A 19,128-nucleotide genomic window follows, 5' to 3' on the forward strand; every position below is an offset into this window, starting at 1 on the left:
CGGCCACCCCTACTCCGCCCCTTAAATGCCTCTGCCTGTCAATCAGGCAGAGGCACAGCAGGGGCTGCGTGTGATTACGCAGGACCCATTCTGCACATTTGGGGGATCTGCGTTCAGCAAATCAGCCCCGTAGTCCCAACTTTTGTAAAGTCCCAGTTACTGGCAGATGGTGGCCCCTCACCTCCGGTCACATATAGATTAAGTTGTATTTAAGGGCTAATATTTTATTCTACGCACACCCGACTTCCTGCCTCACTATATTGACAGGCACATGGTAATACAAAACAATGGCATAAGCCCAGCTGGACATAATAAATATGCTCCACGGTACTTCTTAAGTACAGAGTTAAACCCCCCCAAAATAACCTTAAGCGATCATCTTACTTCCCTCTTCAGATCACAGGTGACTTAATTAGTACCTCAGTCGCTTTGTTTTAACCATATGTGCTCAATCATGGATATCTCTAAAACCTGAACTGTTGGGGAGCCTTGAGGACCGCGTTTGGGAACCTGTGCCTTAAAGTTATATCAAACCTTCCTAGTTCATCCTACTGGTAAATTAAATTACATAACGCAATAAAACAAAAAGTAACGTCAGATTATAAGGACAGATTATGATTATTTCCTTATCCTTATTATTTCGTCCAATACAGACAGACGGAGACATCAGCCAGTACACTTATGGACCGGGGCCCAATTAGAGCAGTTGGGCTCATGTGCAATAAACAGAAGATTTATGACAGGACGCACTAAATAAATAGGTCACTTCAATATAGTTAATGAATATTTAATAGGATAAAAATCCATTTAGTCAAGTTAACAACCATATATACAATTTTAATAAGAACCAGTCACCTTAAAGGCATATCACCTGATTCTATAGAAGCAAATTCTCAGAAAGTTCACCTTTCCTAGCTGCTCCCTAATATCGGTAATATGTTACACAAGATGGTGTCATAATAGCGTGAGAACAAAGATGGCCCCTGCCACCAACCCTATTCGAATTAGGGATGTGCAGGCTCGAAATAGTTCAGATTTTCTCGCCAAATTCTGATTTTTTTCCCGCCAAAAATCGGGTCTCAGAAAGAGGCAAAACGTCATCTTTCATGGACAAACATCATCTTTTATGGACTTTTGTCCAGGAATGATGATGTTTGTCCATGAAAGATGACATTTTGTCTCTTCCTGAGACCCGATTTTTTGCGGGAAAAATCCGAACTAATCTGAGCCTGCACATCCCTAATTATAAGAGCTGTTTTAGCGTATAGGCAGCCATTTTGTGAGGTGATATGAAGAGGAGCGGCCCTGGGTTGGTCATTTTTGGGACGTGAACTACACTGTCCCCATTTTCCAGTTGGAATTAATGGCAGGTCGGCATAATTAATAAAAATAATAATTAATGCACATTACATACATAAAGACAAGAAAAACCTTGTGATTGACAAATATAAACCTTATCTCCCTAAAAGGTAGTATCCATTTTGGAAAATGTAATAAGGATCTTTAGGGGTGATCCATGTGCAAATTGTGTCTTTAGTGCATGGTCATAGTTGCTAACTGGCCTCTGGGCCTGGAAATGTTCCTGTTTTTCACGATCGACCAACTAATCAATAAAATTTGCATCTTCTGCGTCACTGGAGTAATTCTTGTAATTGATATTACATTCAAGGGATACAGTATAAATTAAAATGTATTGAGTAAGAGTAAAATCCAATATCCACCGAGACTGTATGACGCATACGTGCGCCAATGAGCCCACTTAGTTTATCGGAGATTACTGTAAATTCTGCCAATGCTGCATGTTATATGTAGTGGATGTAATTGTTTTTTTTTCTTAAACTGATGATATATGTGGGTGGTTCAGTAAGTAAGGTAACAAGACCTCTCAACGTGTATAATGTTCTCTATTTCATTCTAAGTACACGTCAGGCGAGAGCAGGTAAACCTCTGCTTCTCCTCACGGCCATTAGACTGTGCATCATATCAGTCATATGTCCCCACATCAGGTATAACATGACGGGGCTGGTGGAAACATGGTCATACACTTAGGCACATAGGGAAGATGTACTAACGGCGAAAATACCGTTTTCGGGGGTTTTACAGCATTCCCCGTATGTACTAAGCAGGTAACGCCACCTTCAGGTGGCGTTACCGAATAGAAGCCTATGGGCTTCTTAAAGCGATGCTTCTCCCCTAGGAAGTGGGCAGAATACGGGAGAAGTGCCTACCCTTCCGGGGGTGCAGGGGGGTTACCCCTGAAAAATCGTGAGCCTCCCGCGAAAACCAGGGAGGGTAAGCATGTAAGAGCTGTACGGTGGTGACGTCATGAAGGTCTGATTCAGGAGGACAGATGCATTTGAGTTAGTGATATTGCTGAGTAATTGAATATCTCAGTGGGTCCTGTGCACAATATTGTTCATGAGCAACTGGGGTACAGGAAAAAGTGTGCACGCCGTGTACAGATGCAACTCACAGAAGTTCACAAAACCAATAGGATGGGATTGTCTCCGGTGCACGTGACGCGGTACCATAGGGAGTGCGTGCAGTTCCTGCAGCGTATTGTTACAGGCGATGAAATGTGGGCACATCATGTGACATGGGAGACAAAGCAAGTCTCCATGGCATGGGAACACGCATCGTCCCCACCTTCAAAGAAATTCAAAACAACTCCATCAGCAAAGAAGAAGGTCATGGCATCCGTGTTTTGGGACCACGAGGGCGTGCTTCTTGTTGATTTCCTCACCAAGGGAGATACTGTGATTGCTGTCAGCTATTGTGACATATTGAGCTGGTTGCGGAGGGCAACTTGTAGATGACCTGGGTTACTGTGAACAGGCGTCATATTGCAGCACGAGAACGCCAGGCCAGACTCAGCCAACCGCATGCGTGAGTTGTTACGGCGCTACCATTGGGAAGTAATGGACCATCCTCCCTATGGTATGCAGTCGGGAAGCCGGCGGACCGAATTCCGACAGCCGGCTTCTCGACTGTCATATCCCGGCAAGGGTCTAAAGACAGGCGTCGATATGCTGATGCCTGTCATTAGACATACGCCGGGCGCCGAGCGTGGATAGCCGCCGGGGGGGGGGGGAGGGGGGAGGGTTGGGTTTAGGGTTCCCGGGGGGGACTTAAGGTTAGGAACCCCCCCGGGAAGTTAGGTTTAGGCTAGGGGGGTTAGCGTTAGGCACCCCGGGGGGGACTTAGGTTTAGGTGGCGGGGAAGGGGGGGTTAGGTTTAGGCACTTAGAGGGGGGATTAGGGTTAGTCAAGGGAGGGTTAGAATTGGGTTAGTATATACTTACCTTTGACAATCGGGATTTCCTCCTCTGCCGGGATGCTGCTGTCGGGATTCCAACCGCCGGGCATGGGTCCGGCGGTAAATTATACCGATTCCCTCCCTACAGCCCTCACCTGGCACTGAGTGATTCCATCTCTTTGGGCTTTTGAAGAAGGATGGAAGGCGATTTGCACCCGACGGTGAAGTTCATCAGTACGTCATGAACTGGCTTCAGGCGCTTGACACTGATTTCTTCTATGCCGGGATAGACGCCTTGGTGCACCGTGTAACAAATGCTTAGACATGTGGAAAAATAACCTAGTCTATATTACTGATTTTAGTTTTATAGGGCACATTCGACAACAAATTATATATATATATATATATATATATTATACAATATACTAGTAAATAAATTGTCCCTCAGCCACTCCGCCCCTTCAGCAGCCCCCTCCCCACCCCTTGGAGGAAATTTGTATGTACAGGCTTGCTGATATAGCAGCGTTTCTGTACACACAAGCAGTCACTCTGAGACTACGAACAGCCGGTTTACTTAACCAGTGTGGTGGTTTTATTTAAGGTAAAGCAGGTACAGCTGTACTCACTCTTATAGACACTGGTAGATGGAGCGCAGCTTGAGCGGAGCAGGGTGTCATACAGCAACCCTGACAGTGAGTGCATGAAGGTAGCAGTTAGTGGTGCAGGCACACTGAAAGGTGCTATGGGTCACCGGTAGTGACAAATTTTACCTAGGGGCTGCTGGTCTGCAGCCCCCCCCCTCCGTAAAATCCTCCATCCCCAGTGAGACAGAGGGTCTCCTGGCAGTGGCTTCTTAGTACTATCTGCCAATCAAGCCAGACAGGGAGCTCCAGGGTAGGTGCCCTCTCCCCTTGGGACTGCCAGTCCAGACCGCGATTAGCAGAGAGAGCGCTTCCAATGGGAAGCCCCTCCTCTGCCTTTACGTGAGCCCTACCTGGCTTCTAGAGGTTGCAGCCGATGCAGTAACCCATGGGTTGGGTATGGGATCCCAGCCGTTGGGATTACCAACACAATTATGTAAGTGTCCTAACCCTAACCCTGACCCTCTCCTCGCGCAGCCTAGCCCTGACCCTCTCCTCCCGCAGCCTGACCCTGACCCTCTCCTCCCGCAGCCTGACCCTCTCCTCCCGCAGCCTGACCCTGACCCTCTCCTCCCGCAGCCTGACCCTCTCCTCCCGCAGCCTGACCCTGACCCTCTCCTCGCGCAGCCTGACCCTGACCCTCTCCTCGCGCAGCCTGACCCTGACCCTCTCCTCGCGCAGCCTGACCCTGACCCTCTCCTCGCGCAGCCTGACCCTGACCCTCTCCTCGCGTAGCCTGACCCTGACCCTCTCCTCGCGCAGCCTGACCCTGACCCTCTCCTCGCGCAGCCTGACCCTGACCATCCACCTAACCCTAATTCTTAGTCAGCGGTTGGTATTCTGGAGTCGGGATTTCGACTGCTGTCGGGACACCGACTAGTATTTTGTCTACCAGCATCCCGACCGCATGGATGCCGACTACATCCCGTTCCCCACATGTGCGTGTCTTATCTAACATGAGCGGAGCACATATGCGTGATAACCTAATTTTGATCAGGATTAAATCCTCTAATATTAGAATTTTTTATTAAGAACGATTGTGGCTGGAGAATTCCTCATCTCTGATTTCCCCTCCCCCGCGGCTAACAGCTAAGACTCTCCCGGCTTACCTGGGTCGGGCTGGCGTCTTGTCTGTATTCCGATGCCTATCTGAAGCCCCGTGTCGGGCGTCCACTGTCGGGATTCAGACCGGCGGCATGCCGTCCGCCGGTCTGGTAACTACATCCCGTCAGAACAGCCGTTGTTTTCCTTTTTCATCTACGGCAGAAACTGTTGCCAATCACAGCAGCACAGAATATTTCAGGATGTGAGTGTGCTGATCTCGTGAGAGGCAGTGACCTGCATAATTAATGCTAAGGCTGCATGTGACATTATGTGAGGAGGGGGATGGAGGCAGCAGGAAGCCACAGACTGAGAGTTATATAGTGGGAGGAGCAGGTCCCCCAGCAGCACAGAGTATATCAGGAGATGAGTGATGTGTTAGTGAGGACAGGGCTGCATGTGACAGGGGCAATGACATGATGTTAAGGATGGGAACGGAGGGAGCAGGAAGCCACAGGCTGAGTGTTATATTGTGGAAGGAGCAGGGTCCCCCAGCAGCACAGAGTAGTGCTGTGAGGCTCCGTTCAAACTGACACATGAAGATTGTGGTGCCAAATACACCTCTATGTAAATTGAAGTTCATTTACTCAATTTGTTTTAATAAACAATTAATGGTTTTCAAAATTACTAAGATAACCCCTATCAGACATATGTAGATATCTATTATACAGTACTGCTTCTGCCCTTCACATCACTGCCTCTGTGCTGCCAGTCTAGACGCTGTGTAAGGACGACCCTAGTAGTATGCCATGGCAGCATCTATGGGATGGCAGGGAGCTCGGGCACAGACCTTGCTGCATCCCTCTCAGTCACCCACTGTGAGTTAATCACACACTATCTGAGCCAACAGGGGGATGCTGTAATTGGTATTGTACCTCTCAGAGATGCTGTGTTATTATAATTGATACTAGCAGAGCAGTCCCGGTCATTGGCTGATCTGAAATTATTTTTAAAAAATTTAATTAAAACAACAATATAATGAGCTGCCAGTGTTCTCCATATTGTATAAGCGAGCATGGCAGAGCCTCTCTGCAGGTTCAGTAACTGTGAGCAGGCAAGTGCATGTGCGATAGGGTATATACCGGGAAAAGGTATGTCAGGTACAGGGCTGGCGCTGCCAATAAGGAAACCAAAACGGACACTGCTAGGGTACAAAACACTCGAGCGATGTAATGGGGAAGAGGGATGTGTGTGTGTTCAGTTATGTAACCATTTTTACCTGCTCCCTCCTCTTCTATGTCCCTATTTGTTTTTACTCTCTAAGGCAGGCAGGAAGAGGTGCTAGGCTGTCAGCATGGCACTGCCTGGTGACGTGGCAATGCCAGCTAGGCACAGTGGAACAGATGCTGGGAGTAATGACTCCACCTGACTTCAAAATTATAAAGCACTAGCTGATGTACCCGGTTTCACCCGGGTAGACTTTAGGATTAACACGTTAATCCTTCACTGCTATAGTAAGACATTACCCTTCCTCACCTGTGTACTAACACATTCCACTCCCTCACCTCTGTAGTAACACATATCCCTCCCTTTCCCATGTTGTAACACACTCGACATTCCCCTCCCTCACACCTGTAGTCACTCATGACCCCCACTCACACCTGTAGCAACTTATTCCCCTTCCTCCCCTCTGGAGTAACACATTACCTCCGCTCACCCCTGTAGTAACACATTCCCCTCCCTTCCTCATGTTGTAACACATTCCCTTCCCTCACCTGTGTAGTAACACATATGACATTCCCCTCCCTCACTTGTGTAGTAACACATTCCCTTCCCTAACCTCTATAGTAACACATTCCCTTCCCTAACCTCTATAGTAACACATTCCCCTCCATCATGTGTAGTAACACATTCTTCTCTCTCACATCTAGAGTAACACTTTACCTCCCCCCTGTTGTAACACATCCCCCTCCCTCACCCATGCAACACATTCCCTTCCCTCATCTTGTATTAACACATTTGACATTTCCCTCCCTCACATGTGTAGTAGCACATCCCCCTCCCTCAGCAGTGTAGTAACACATTCCCCTCCCATACCTGTGTTGTAACACATACCCTTCCCTCACCACTACAGTAACACATTCTCCTCTCACTACTGTTGTAACACATTCCCCTCCCTCACCAGTGTAGTAACACATTTTCCTCTCTCACCTCTGTAGTAACACATTCTCTTCCCTGACTATTCATATAGGGGAGCCGCTCCAACTGCCAGTGATGTTTGGCAGCAGGGTGACAGTTGGTGTTTGAATATGATCTGTGCTGCAGCCACGATGAGTCAGTCACACAGGACATTACAGAGGAGAGGAAATATTTTAGCCCTTTTCACCCCCTTAGGATTAAAATTGTGAAAAATCCCTTCTTAGTGGGCATCTACGTCATGGCAAATGCTCCTCGATTTCCATATTTCTAGGTCCAGGGGTTTGGGCTAGGAATTGATGAGTCAAATCAGTCAGGTTGTCAGGACATTTGAGAGATTATATATATATATATATAATTTGTTTGATAGGTGCAGTAACCAGGGGTGTGGTGTCTAGCGTGCACTGGGTGCCGACTCCGGCAAGGTAAAGGAACACTGGATACCATCAGACGTCTTGTTTCTGGTTAAATAATGCAGTATGCAGATAAATTCACATAGACACATGACGGCCTATACTACCTTGATCCCCCAGTCAGGAAGATCTTCAGGTCTTCAACTGTAGCTAATGCACACACCCATTATGGAACTGGTATCATGTAGGGGGGTCAACTGGTCTGGTTGGGAGGACACAGAATTCCTTCAATTCTGGCCAATGATTTCCACCTTTAGGAGGGGAAAGAGCTCCTGCAGGCGGGACATGGCAGGGACAGCGTGCGGGCTGTCCTGTGATAAGCGGAGCAGGCCTGTAACCTGCAGCAAAGTCTGAGCCCCAGTAAAATGTGCAGCAATTTGCATAGATTGGAGGTGCTGTTAGGGGGAGATGACCTGCAGTGTATATGACAAGAGGTAATCTTTTCCTTCATCTTTTACCTTTGGATCTGACAATGACACCCACTGAGGTCCAGGTTCTAGTTAAAGATGGAGTCATGGGGGGGGGGGAGAAGATGTAACAAACATTCGAGAGAGATAAAGTGGACAGAGATAAAGAACCAACCAATTAGCTTCTAACTGTCACGTTACAGGCTGCGTTTAAAAAATTTAATTTAGGAGCTGATTAGTTGGTACTTTCTCTCTCTCTCTCTCTCTTAGGGCTCTAATCATTATGATAATTATTATTAACATTCATCTCGGCGAGAGCACCAGAGCAATTCATCATTGGCCCGGTGCAGAGACAGATGATCCAAAAATCAGTTGTCTCCCAGAGTCTTTTCACGACTACGAACGTGTGCCTGTGTGACCTACATGTCACGCAGGTGCACAAAAAGCCCGCAAAGGAGCTAGAAAGGGGCGGTGAGATCTGAAAAGATCCCTCTTCGCAACCCTGGACTCCTTCCCATAGGGAAGGAGCAGGTTGTGGGAGCAAACGCCATCTGAAGATGGGGAATACACCCGCAGTCAAGCTCTGCAAATATTATAATTTCGGAGCTTGATGAATTCTGTCCCCATACTAGTGTATGGGGACAGCGGGCCATTCCGGGAGAGGAAGGTAAGCAGGAGATATCTGTGATACTAGTGTATGGGGACAGCGGGCCATTCCGGGAGAGGAAGGTAAGTAGGAGATATCTGTGATACTAGTGTATGGGGACAGCGGGCCATTCCGGGAGAGGAAGGTAAGCAGGAGATATCTGTGATACTAGTGTATGGGGACAGCGGGCCATTCCGGGAGAGGAAGGTAAGCAGGAGATATCTGTGATACTAGTGTATGGGGACAGCGGGCCATTCCGGGAGAGGAAGGTAAGCAGGAGATATCTGTGATACTAGTGTATGGGGACAGCGGGCCATTCCGGGAGAGGAAGGTAAGTAGGAGATATCTGTGATACTAGTGTATGGGGACAGCGGGCCATTCCGGGAGAGGAAGGTAAGTAGGAGATATCTGTGATACTAGTGTATGGGGACAGCGGGCCATTCCGGGAGAGGAAGGTAAGCAGGAGATATCTGTGATACTAGTGTATGGGGACAGCGGGCCATTCCGGGAGAGGAAGGTAAGCAGGAGATATCTGTGATACTAGTGTATGGGGACAGCGGGCCATTCTGGGATAGATAGGTAAGCAGGAGATATCTGTGATACTAGTGTATGGGGACAGCGGGCCATTTCAAGAGAGAAAGGTAAGCAGGAGATATCTGTGATACTAGTGTATGGGGACAGCGGGCCATTCCAGGAGAGAAAGGTAAGTAGGAGATATCTGTGATACTAGTGTATGAGGACAGCGGGCCATTCTGGGATAGATAGGTAAGCAGGAGATATCTGTGATACTAGTGTATGGGGACAGCAGGCCAGATTGGGAGAGAAAGGTAAGTAGGAGATATCTGTGATACTAGTGTATGGGGACAGCGGGCCATTCCGGGAGAGGAAGGTAAGCAGGAGATATCTGTGATACTAGTGTATGGGGACAGCGGGCCATTCCGGGAGAGAAAGGTAAGTAGGAGATATCTGTGATACTAGTGTATGGGGACAGCGGGCCATTCCGGGAGAGGAAGGTAAGTAGGAGATATCTGTGATACTAGTGTATGGGGACAGCGGCCATTCCGGGAGAGGAAGGTAAGTAGGAGATATCTGTGATACTAGTGTATGGGGACAGCGGGCCATTCCGGGAGAGGAAGGTAAGTAGGAGATATCTGTGATACTAGTGTATGGGGACAGCGGGCCATTCCGGGAGAGGAAGGTAAGTAGGAGATATCTGTGATATCTCCTGCATTACCTTTTTGATGAATGGCCCAAACTTTTTCACCTGCTTTTTGTAGAAATTAAGTGATGATGAATAGACCCCCAAGGCTTAGTACATCTGCCCCTTTGTGTTGTACCAGTGAAATAGCTTTAATTACAGTTATCCCATATCCGGGATGCTCTCAGCTAATGATATACAGTACAGCCATGTGATCTGTGCTGTGCAGTGTGCTCTCCCCTCTTCCTACCAGGCTGCCTAAATCTCAGCTGAGGCAGAAGCTGCAATGTATTAATGTATTACTGACCTCACCAGGCAGCCCCCTCCCCAGGCTCTGCATTGTACTATAATACTGGAGAGCACAATTTCTTTATTTCACCAACAGAACTTCATTGAAGATAATAGCTGAACATTTTTTCGACATTTTCCGAGCAGCTCTGGCTGTCATTACAGCGATGTAAGGAAGTGTCATACAAAAGAGGGAACAGCGTCTTGACAGCGTTATTAATAAAGGCAAAAGTCACATTTCACATATAAAATGTAGTGAAATACCAATGTACCAGCACCCCGGCATCCGCTGTTACTGCTTTAAGACCTAAAACTTATTTTCCTGCAGTGGTCTTAATGAAAATGCCAATTAGGTAACACAACTTTAAATAATATAGACGCAACGTTACTAAGTTAGTACTATCAGCTGGTGGGGTCAATATTGAGGGAGCCGGCACTGCACACAGAGTGATCCTCGGGGGCAGTCCGCACCTCTGGGACCCCTGGAGCAACCAAAACGGAGGTTCGAGCCGTGAGGCCACGTCTCCTGTCTGCTAGGGCACGGCACAGGTACTCGCCTCAACAGCAGCACAGGTGCACACTTCAACGGCACAGGGACACCTCAGTAGCGGCACAGATGCACACATCAGCAGCAGCGGCACAGATGCACACCTCAGCAGTGGCACTCGTATATAACTATCTGCAGCAGCACAGGGACACACCTCAGCAGAGACGGCACAGGGACACACCTCAGCAGAGGAGGCACAGGGACACACCTCAGCAGAGACGGCACAGGGACACACCTCAGCAGAGGCGGCACAGGGACACACCTCAGCAGAGGCGGCACAGGGACACACCTCAGCAGAGGCGGCACAGGGACACACCTCAGCAGAGGCGGCACAGGGACACACCTCAGCAGAGGCGGCACAGGGACACACCTCAGCAGAGGCGGCACAGGGACACACCTCAGCAGAGGCCGCACAGGGACACACCTCAGCAGAGGCCGCACAGGGACACACCTCAGCAGAGGAGGCACAGGGGACACACCTCAGCAGAGGCCGCACAGGGACACACCTCAGCAGAGGCCGCACAGGGACACACCTCAGCAGAGGAGGCACAGGGACACACCTCAGCAGAGGCGGCACAGGGACACACCTCAGCAGAGGCGGCACAGGGACACACCTCAGCAGAGGCGGCACAGGGACACACCTCAGCAGAGGCGGCACAGGGACACACCTCAGCAGAGGTGGCACAGGGACACACCTCAGCAGAGGCGGCACAGGGACACACCTCAGCAGAGGCGGCACAGGGACACACCTCAGCAGTGACGGCACAGGGACACACCTCAGCAGAGGAGGCACAGGGACACACCTCAGCAGAGGAGGCACAGGGACACACCTCAGCAGAGGAGGCACAGGGACACACCTCAGCAGAGGAGGCACAGGGACACACCTCAGCAGAGGAGGCACAGGGACACACCTCAGCAGAGGCGGCACAGGGACACACCTCAGCAGAGGCGGCACAGGGACACACCTCAGCAGAGGCGGCACAGGGACACACCTCAGCAGAGGCAGGGTCAAAAGGTCGATACACAAATGGTTAACACGGAAAAGGTCGACATTGTTTTTTTTATCATTTTTCATCATTTTTAGGGTCAGGATGAAGGTTAGGCACTTAGTGGAGGGTTAGGAATACGTTTCAGAAGGGGACGGTCAGGGCTTGGCACTAGGGGGAGAGTTATTGTGAGTATTAGGGTTAAAATAACAAAAAGAATGTATCAACATTTTCTATGTCAACCATAGTTCATGTCGACCATTTAAAAGTCCAGATTTTGACCCTGCCTACCTACTGCCTATCGACCATCTCGTGTCAACCTATTTACTGTTTATGTAAATACTGTAGATCTTTCAATCCACACAAAGTATATTACAGCAGCATATTAAGTTTATCACATGAACAAATATATCTCAGCAATACAGGTATAGCTCAGCGGCTGCATAGGTATTTATCCACAGTGTCAACTGTATAGCTTGATAGCAGAAATTCTGGGTTATCCCGCAGGGGTGGGGAACGTACGGCCCCCCAGCTGCTGGTGAACTACACATCCCAGCATGCACGAGGCAGATCTCGGGGAATCTGTTTAAGTCTTTATGTTCAAAATCTCCTATTTGCTGATCAGGATAACATTTTGGATATCCCTGAAGCCCACGACCCTGGCGATTGGGGAATGGGGAATTGACCCAATCCATCACTTATTTAAGGGGGCCATTACTCTCTAGTGTATAACAGAAGCACAGTAGGTTTATTTACTTATCTCATGAGCAACTAAGGATATTATTAAATCTCAATAGCAACTCCAGATAATTTAAACTGCATTACAGGGATATATCTCAGCATCAGCACAGATGTAATACAGGGGGAACATAGGAATATCGCAGCTGCACCTCTAGTGTATGTCAGCATCAGCACAGGTGTAATACAGGGGGAACATAGGAATATCACAGCTGCACCTCTAGTCTATGTCAGCATCAGCACAGGTGTAATACAGGGGGAACATAGGAATATCGCAGCTGCACCTCTAGTGTATGTCAGCATCAGCACAGGTGTAATACAAGGGGAACATAGGAATATCACAGCTGCACCTCTAGTGTACGTCAGCATCAGCACAGGTGTAATACAGGGGGAGCATAGGAATATCACAGCTGCACTTCTAGTGTACGTCAGCATCGGCACAGGTGTAATACAGGGGGAACATAGGAATATCACAGCTGCACCTCTAGTGTATGTCAGCATCGGCACAGGTGTAATACAGGGGGAGCATAGGAATATCACACCTGCACCTCTAGTGTACGTCAGCATCAGCACAGGTGTAATACAGGGGGAACATAGGAATATCACAGCTGTACCTCTAGTGTATGTCAGCATCAGCACAGGTGTAATACAGGGGAGCATAGGAATATCGCAGCTGCACCTCTAGTGTATGTCAGCATCAGCACAGGTGTAATACAGGGGGAGCATAGGAATATCGCAGCTGCACCTCTAGTGTATGTCAGCATCAGCACAGGTGTAATACAGGGGGAGCATAGGAATATCACACCTGCACCTCTAGTGTACGTCAGCATCAGCACAGGTGTAATACAGGGGGAACATAGGAATATCACACCTGCACCTCTAGTGTATGTCAGCATCAGCACAGGTGTAATACAGGGGGAGCATAGGAATATCACAGCTGCACCTCTAGTGTATGTCAGCATCAGCACAGGTGTAATACAGGGGGAACATAGGAATATCACAGCTGCACCTCTAGCACCAGCACAGGTGTAATACAGGGGGAACATAGGAATATCACAGCTGCACCTCTAGCATCAGCGCAGGTGTAATACAGGGGGAGCATAGGAATATCACAGCTGCACCTCTAGTGTATGTCAGCATCAGCACAGGTGTAATACAGGGGGAGCATAGGAATATCACAGCTGCACCTCTAGTGTATGTCAGCATCAGCACAGGTGTAATACAGGGGGAACATAGGAATATCACAGCTGCACCTCTAGCACCAGCACAGGTGTAATACAGGGGGAACATAGGAATATCACAGCTGCACCTCTAGTGTATGTCAGCATCAGCACAGGTGTGATACAGGGGGAACATAGGAATATCACAGCTGCACCTCTAGTGTATGTCAGCATCAGCACAGGTGTAATACAGGGGGAACATAGGAATATCACAGCTGCACCTCTAGTGTACGTCAGCATCAGCACAGGTGTAATACAGGGGGAGCATAGGAATATCACAGCTGCACCTCTAGTGTACGTCAGCATCAGCACAGGTGTAATACAGGGGGAGCATAGGAATATCACAGCTGCACCTCTAGTGTATGTCAGCATCAGCACAGGTGTAATACAGGGGGAGCATAGGAATATCACACCTGCACCTCTAGTGTACGTCAGCATCAGCACAGGTGTAATACAGGGGGAGCATAGGAATATCACACCTGCACCTCTAGTGTACGTCAGCATCAGCACAGGTGTAATACAGGGGGAACATAGGAATATCACAGCTGCAGCTCTAGTGTATGTCAGCATCAGCACAGGTGTAATACAGGGGGAACATAGGAATATCACAGCTGCACCTCTAGTGTATGTCAGCATCAGCACAGGTGTAATACAGGGGGAACATAGGAATATCACAGCTGCACCTCTAGTGTATGTCAGTATCAGCACAGGTGTAATACAGGGGGAGCATAGGAATATCACAGCTGCACCTCTAGTGTATGTCAGTATCAGCACAGGTGTATTACATGCGGAGCATAGGTGTTTAGTAGTACATGAGTTCTTGTCTATCACAGGTGCGTCACAGCAATAGTAGATGTATAACTTAGCAGGAGCTCAGCTGTTATAGAGTTATACCTAAGCAGAAGCTCAGGTGTATAACACCAGCGGTAGAGGCGTACCTTAGCACAGAGGTTCCCAAACGCGGTCCTCAGGGCACTCCAATAGTTCAGGTTTTAGAAATGTCCATTGTTGAGCAAAGGTGGTTAAATGAAACTGACCGAGGTATTAATTAATCCACCTGTGGTCAAGCCTGGATATCCTTGAAACCTGATCTGTTAGGGTGCCTTGAGGGCTGAGTTTGGGAACCTCTTCCTTAGCAGGAGCTTAAGTGTATCTCACCAGTAATAGAGGTATACAGCAGCAGGACACCAGCAGTAGAGGTATACCTCAGCAGAAGGTCAGGTGTATAACAACAGTAATAGAGATATACCTCAGCAGGAACTCAGGTGTATCAGAGCAGCAGTAGAGGTATACCTCAGCAGGTGCTTAGGTGTGTCACAGCAGAGGTAGAGGTATACCTCAGCAGGTGCTCAGGTGTGTCACAGAAGCGGTAGACGTACAACTCAGCAGGTGCTCAGGTGTGTCATAGCAGCGGTAGAGGTTTACCTCAGCAGGTGCTCAGGTGTGTCACAGCAGCGGTAGAGGTATATCTCAGCGGGTGCTCAGATGTGTCACAGCAACAGAGGTAGAGGTATACCTCAGCAGGTACTCAGGTGTGTCACGGCAGCAGTAGAGGTATACCTCAGCAGGTACGCGGGTGTATCACAGCAGCAGTAGAGGTATACCTCAGCAGGTGCTCAGGTGTGTCACAGCAGCGGTAGACTTGCAACTCAGCAGGTGCTCAGGTGTGTCACAGCAGCGGTAGACTTACAACTCAGCAGGTGCTCAGGTGTGTCACAGCAGCGGTAGACTTACAACTCAGTAGGTGCTCAGGTGTGTCACAGCAGCGGTAGAGGTATACCTCAGTAGGTGCTCAGGTGTGTCACAGCAGCAGTAGAGGTATACCTCAGCCGCTGCTCAGGTGTGTCACGGCAGCAGTAGAGGTATACCTCAGCAGGTACTCATGTGTGTCACAGCAGCAATAGAGGTATACCTCAGCAGGTGCTCAGGTGTGTCACAGCAGCAGTAGAGGTATACCTCAGCAGGTGCTCAGGTGTGTCACGGCAGCAGTAGAGGTATACCTCAGCAGGTGCTCAGGTGTATCACAGCAGCAGTAGAGGTATACCTCAGCCGGTGCTCAGGTGTATCATGGCAGCAGTAGAGGTATACCTCAGCAGGTACTCAGGTGTGTCACAGCAGCGGTAGATGTATAACTCAGCAGGTGATCTGGTGTGTCACAGCAGCAATAGAGGTATACCTCAGCAGGTACTCAGGTGTGTCACAGCAGCAATAGAGGTATACCTCAGCAGGTACTCAGGTGTGTCACAGCAGCGGTAGATGTATAACTCAGCAGGTGATCAGGTGTGTCACAGCAGCAATAGAGGTATACCTCAGCAGGTACTCAGGTGTGTCACAGCAGCAATAGAGGTATACCTCAGCAGGTACTCAGGTGTGTCACAGCAGCGGTAGATGTATAACTCAGCAGGTGATCAGGTGTGTCACAGCAGAGGTAGAGGTATAACTCAGCATCTGCTATTTAGCAGTAAATCTGAACAGCTCAACTGCTACCATGTAATACAGGCTTAAAGTTGAAATAACTTCTTTCAAATAAACTGGGGATTTTGAGCCTTTTATATTAAACTGTCAGCTCGCAGCAGTCTCAGAGGAAATTATGTATACAATAGACCCCTATACTTACAACCAGCATCCTATAGCTTACAGAACAGACATATGGAGATGTTAATACACGTCACATATCAATGTCTGCAGCACACACATAGCGTACATCATGCATGGAGATATGTCTAGGTTCTGTTTATCATGCAGTACACAAATGTCACTGTAAGGTGAGTGCGGACTCTGCAGTAGTCCTATTTATGGGAATCTTTCAGTCCTTACCTGTATTTCATGCCCGTGGCTTTGCCCGTGGACTCCCGCAAGATGTGTGAGAGAAGGGGGAGAACCTGGTTAGGGTTTTTAGTCCCCAAGGGGGGTGTTCGCTGTTTGATCTGCCCCCCAGTCCCTCCATTTGGCCCGCCAGAAGAGCGATTGGGGCAAAGCCGGTCCTCGCTGGTCCTGCTTCTCAACGTCTGCTCTGTGCAAGCAAAAGAAACTTGCATATTGGGGGGGAGATGCTAAAGGGGCAGGTGGGCAATTAAATGGAAGAAGACGAGGGGGTCCTGATGGTTCCAAGGGGGTCTGAGAGGTCGTCTGGGGCAGGAGAAAAAGAGCCAAAGAGTTCAAAGAAGGAGGGTGCAGGGGAAAGTGACTGGAGAGGGTGACTTGGAAGAAGGACCTAGGGGGAGATGATGAAGAGAAGGGTGAGCTGTGGAGAGGTAAGGAGAGAGTGAGACAGAGGGGGGATGGAGAGAGAGACAAGGGAGGAGGTGTGAGGGGGATGGGACGAAGGAGAGACAAAAAAAAAGTGAGGAGTCCAGGAGGCTATGTGGAGTGCCAGGATGGTGCGTGGGTTAGGGAGAGCGGATAGGTGTTTAGCCACAGGGGAAGGATGCCAGGGATTGGGCCACCCCTGGAGAGGTGACTACACGGGACCTGGGGAGATGAATGAAACAGAGAGATAATGGGCTGTAATGCTGTGGTGGGACAGCTCTCTGCAGTTATCAAGGGTATACTTCATACCCATCCCTCCCTGCTCCCTGCTTCTCCCTCATCCCTCTCTCTGCACCGATGCAGCTAATGGGAGCTCCTCCTCCTCCTCCTGACTCTATACTCACACACAACACTGGATGCATAGAGTTTATGTACACACAATTTCCAAGCTTGTGGCAAGGGGAGACACTCTGCCCTGGCTGGTAGAGGGGCTGGCAAAGCGATGCTCTGCAGGCTGTGCACGTTGTCGGATGCGGGGGCTAATTCTCTGCAGGGCTGTGACAGAAGGAATTAGGCAGAGAGGTGCAGGGCAGCTGTCTGCTGGGATGAGCATCATGGGACTGCACAATGTGGTGGCTAGGATGAGGCTCTCTGCCTGTCTGTGGCAATAAAAAAGTATTTCTGTGAGCAATGATCTGCAGGCGGCCAGACATTAATGTTTTTTTGCATGTCCCAACGTGAAGGAATTAAGATTGTGATGCTCTGCAGGTCCCATGAAAGGGATATGTTACAGAAAGATGTTCTGCAGGTCCTAGGAAAGGGATATGTTACAGAAAGATGTTCTGCAGGTCCCAGGAATATGATAGGTTACAGTACAGATGCTCTGCAGGTCTCAGAAAAAGGGATATATTACAGTAAGATGCTCTGCAGGTCCCAGGAAAGGGATATGTTACAGTACAGATGCTCTGCAGGTCCCAGTTGGGAAGATGTTAAGATACTGATACTCTGTATGTACCATGTATATGTGATAATGAGATAGTGATACTCTGTATGTACCATGTATATGTGATAATGAGATAGTGATACTCTGTATGTACCATGTATATGTGATAATGAGATACTGATACTCTGTAGGTACCATGTATATGTGATAATGAGATACTGATACTCTGTATGTACCATGTATATGTGATAATGAGATACTGATACTCTGTATGTACCATGTATATGTGATAATGAGATACTGATACTCTGTATGTACCATGTATATGTCATAATGAGATACTGATACTCTGTATGTACCATGTATATGTGATAATGAGATACTGATACTCTGTATGTACCATGTATATGTGATAATGAGATACTGATACTCTGTAGGTACCAGGTATATGTGATAATGAGATACTGATACTCTGTAGGTACCAGGTATATGTGATAATGAGATAGTGATACTCTATAGGTACCAGGTATATGTGATAATGAGATAGTGATACTCTGTAGGTACCAGGTATATGTGATAATGAGATAGTGATACTCTGTAGGTACCAGGTATATGTGATAATGAGATACTTATACTCTGTAGGTACCATGTATATGTGTTAATGAGATAGTGATACTCTGTAGGTACCAGGCATATGTGATAATGAGATACTGATACTCTGTAGGTACCAGGTATATGTGATAATGAGATACTGATACTCTGTAGGTACCAGGTATATGTGATAATGAGATAGTGATACTCTATAGGCAGCAGATACAGGATATATAGGATACTGATACTCTGTAGGTACCAGGTATATGTGATAATGAGATAGTGATACTCTATAGGCGGCAGATACAGGAAATATAGGATAATGATACTCTGTAGGTACCATGTATATGTGATAATGAGATACTGATACTCTGTAGGTACCAGGTATATGTGATAATGAGATAGTGATACTCTATAGGCAGCAGATACAGGAAATATAGGATACTGATACTCTGTAGGTACCAGGTATATGTGATAATGAGATAGTGATACTCTATAGGTACCAGTTAGGAAGGATATTAAGATATTAATACTCTAGGTAGGGAAGATATTAAGATACTCTGTAGGTACCATGTAGTGTCTTTATAGTCTCAGGGAGCATAGGTGTACAAGGTATGGGGGATGTTAAAATGTAGATATGTTAAAGGTTATCCATCACAGTCAGGCAGTGAAGACAGACATTTTGTTGCTTGAACCATTATTAAGCTCATCAGTGGCATCACTAAGGTGTGAGGCCCAGTCTGCTTCAGCCTACAAAATGGCTGCTTTG

The 19,128-nt window shown here is 48.0% G+C and overlaps 1 protein-coding gene across 4 annotated transcripts in view; it reads right to left on the bottom strand.

Annotated features, from left to right (window-relative positions):
• Window positions 1-17,135, bottom strand: part of KCNAB3 (potassium voltage-gated channel subfamily A regulatory beta subunit 3) — a 74,204-nt gene extending 57,069 nt beyond the window's left edge. For 3 of the 4 annotated variants that reach the window (XM_088446122.1, XM_088446123.1, XM_088446121.1), the window contains exon 1: window positions 16,394-17,135. In XM_088446122.1, coding sequence (XP_088302248.1) covers window positions 16,394-16,614 — 221 coding nt within the window. In that variant the 5' untranslated portion in view covers window positions 16,615-17,135. Of the gene's footprint in view, window positions 1-14,734; window positions 14,760-16,393 lie in introns of those variants that run through there. The other variant, XM_088446124.1, reaches the window with a different exon arrangement.
• Between the last annotated feature and the right edge of the window lie 1,993 nt (window positions 17,136-19,128).

Source organism: Taudactylus pleione, unplaced genomic scaffold (assembly GCF_031769625.1).
Source record: "Taudactylus pleione unplaced genomic scaffold, aTauple2 ptg000393l, whole genome shotgun sequence".
Taxonomy (NCBI): Eukaryota; Metazoa; Chordata; class Amphibia; order Anura; family Myobatrachidae; genus Taudactylus; species Taudactylus pleione.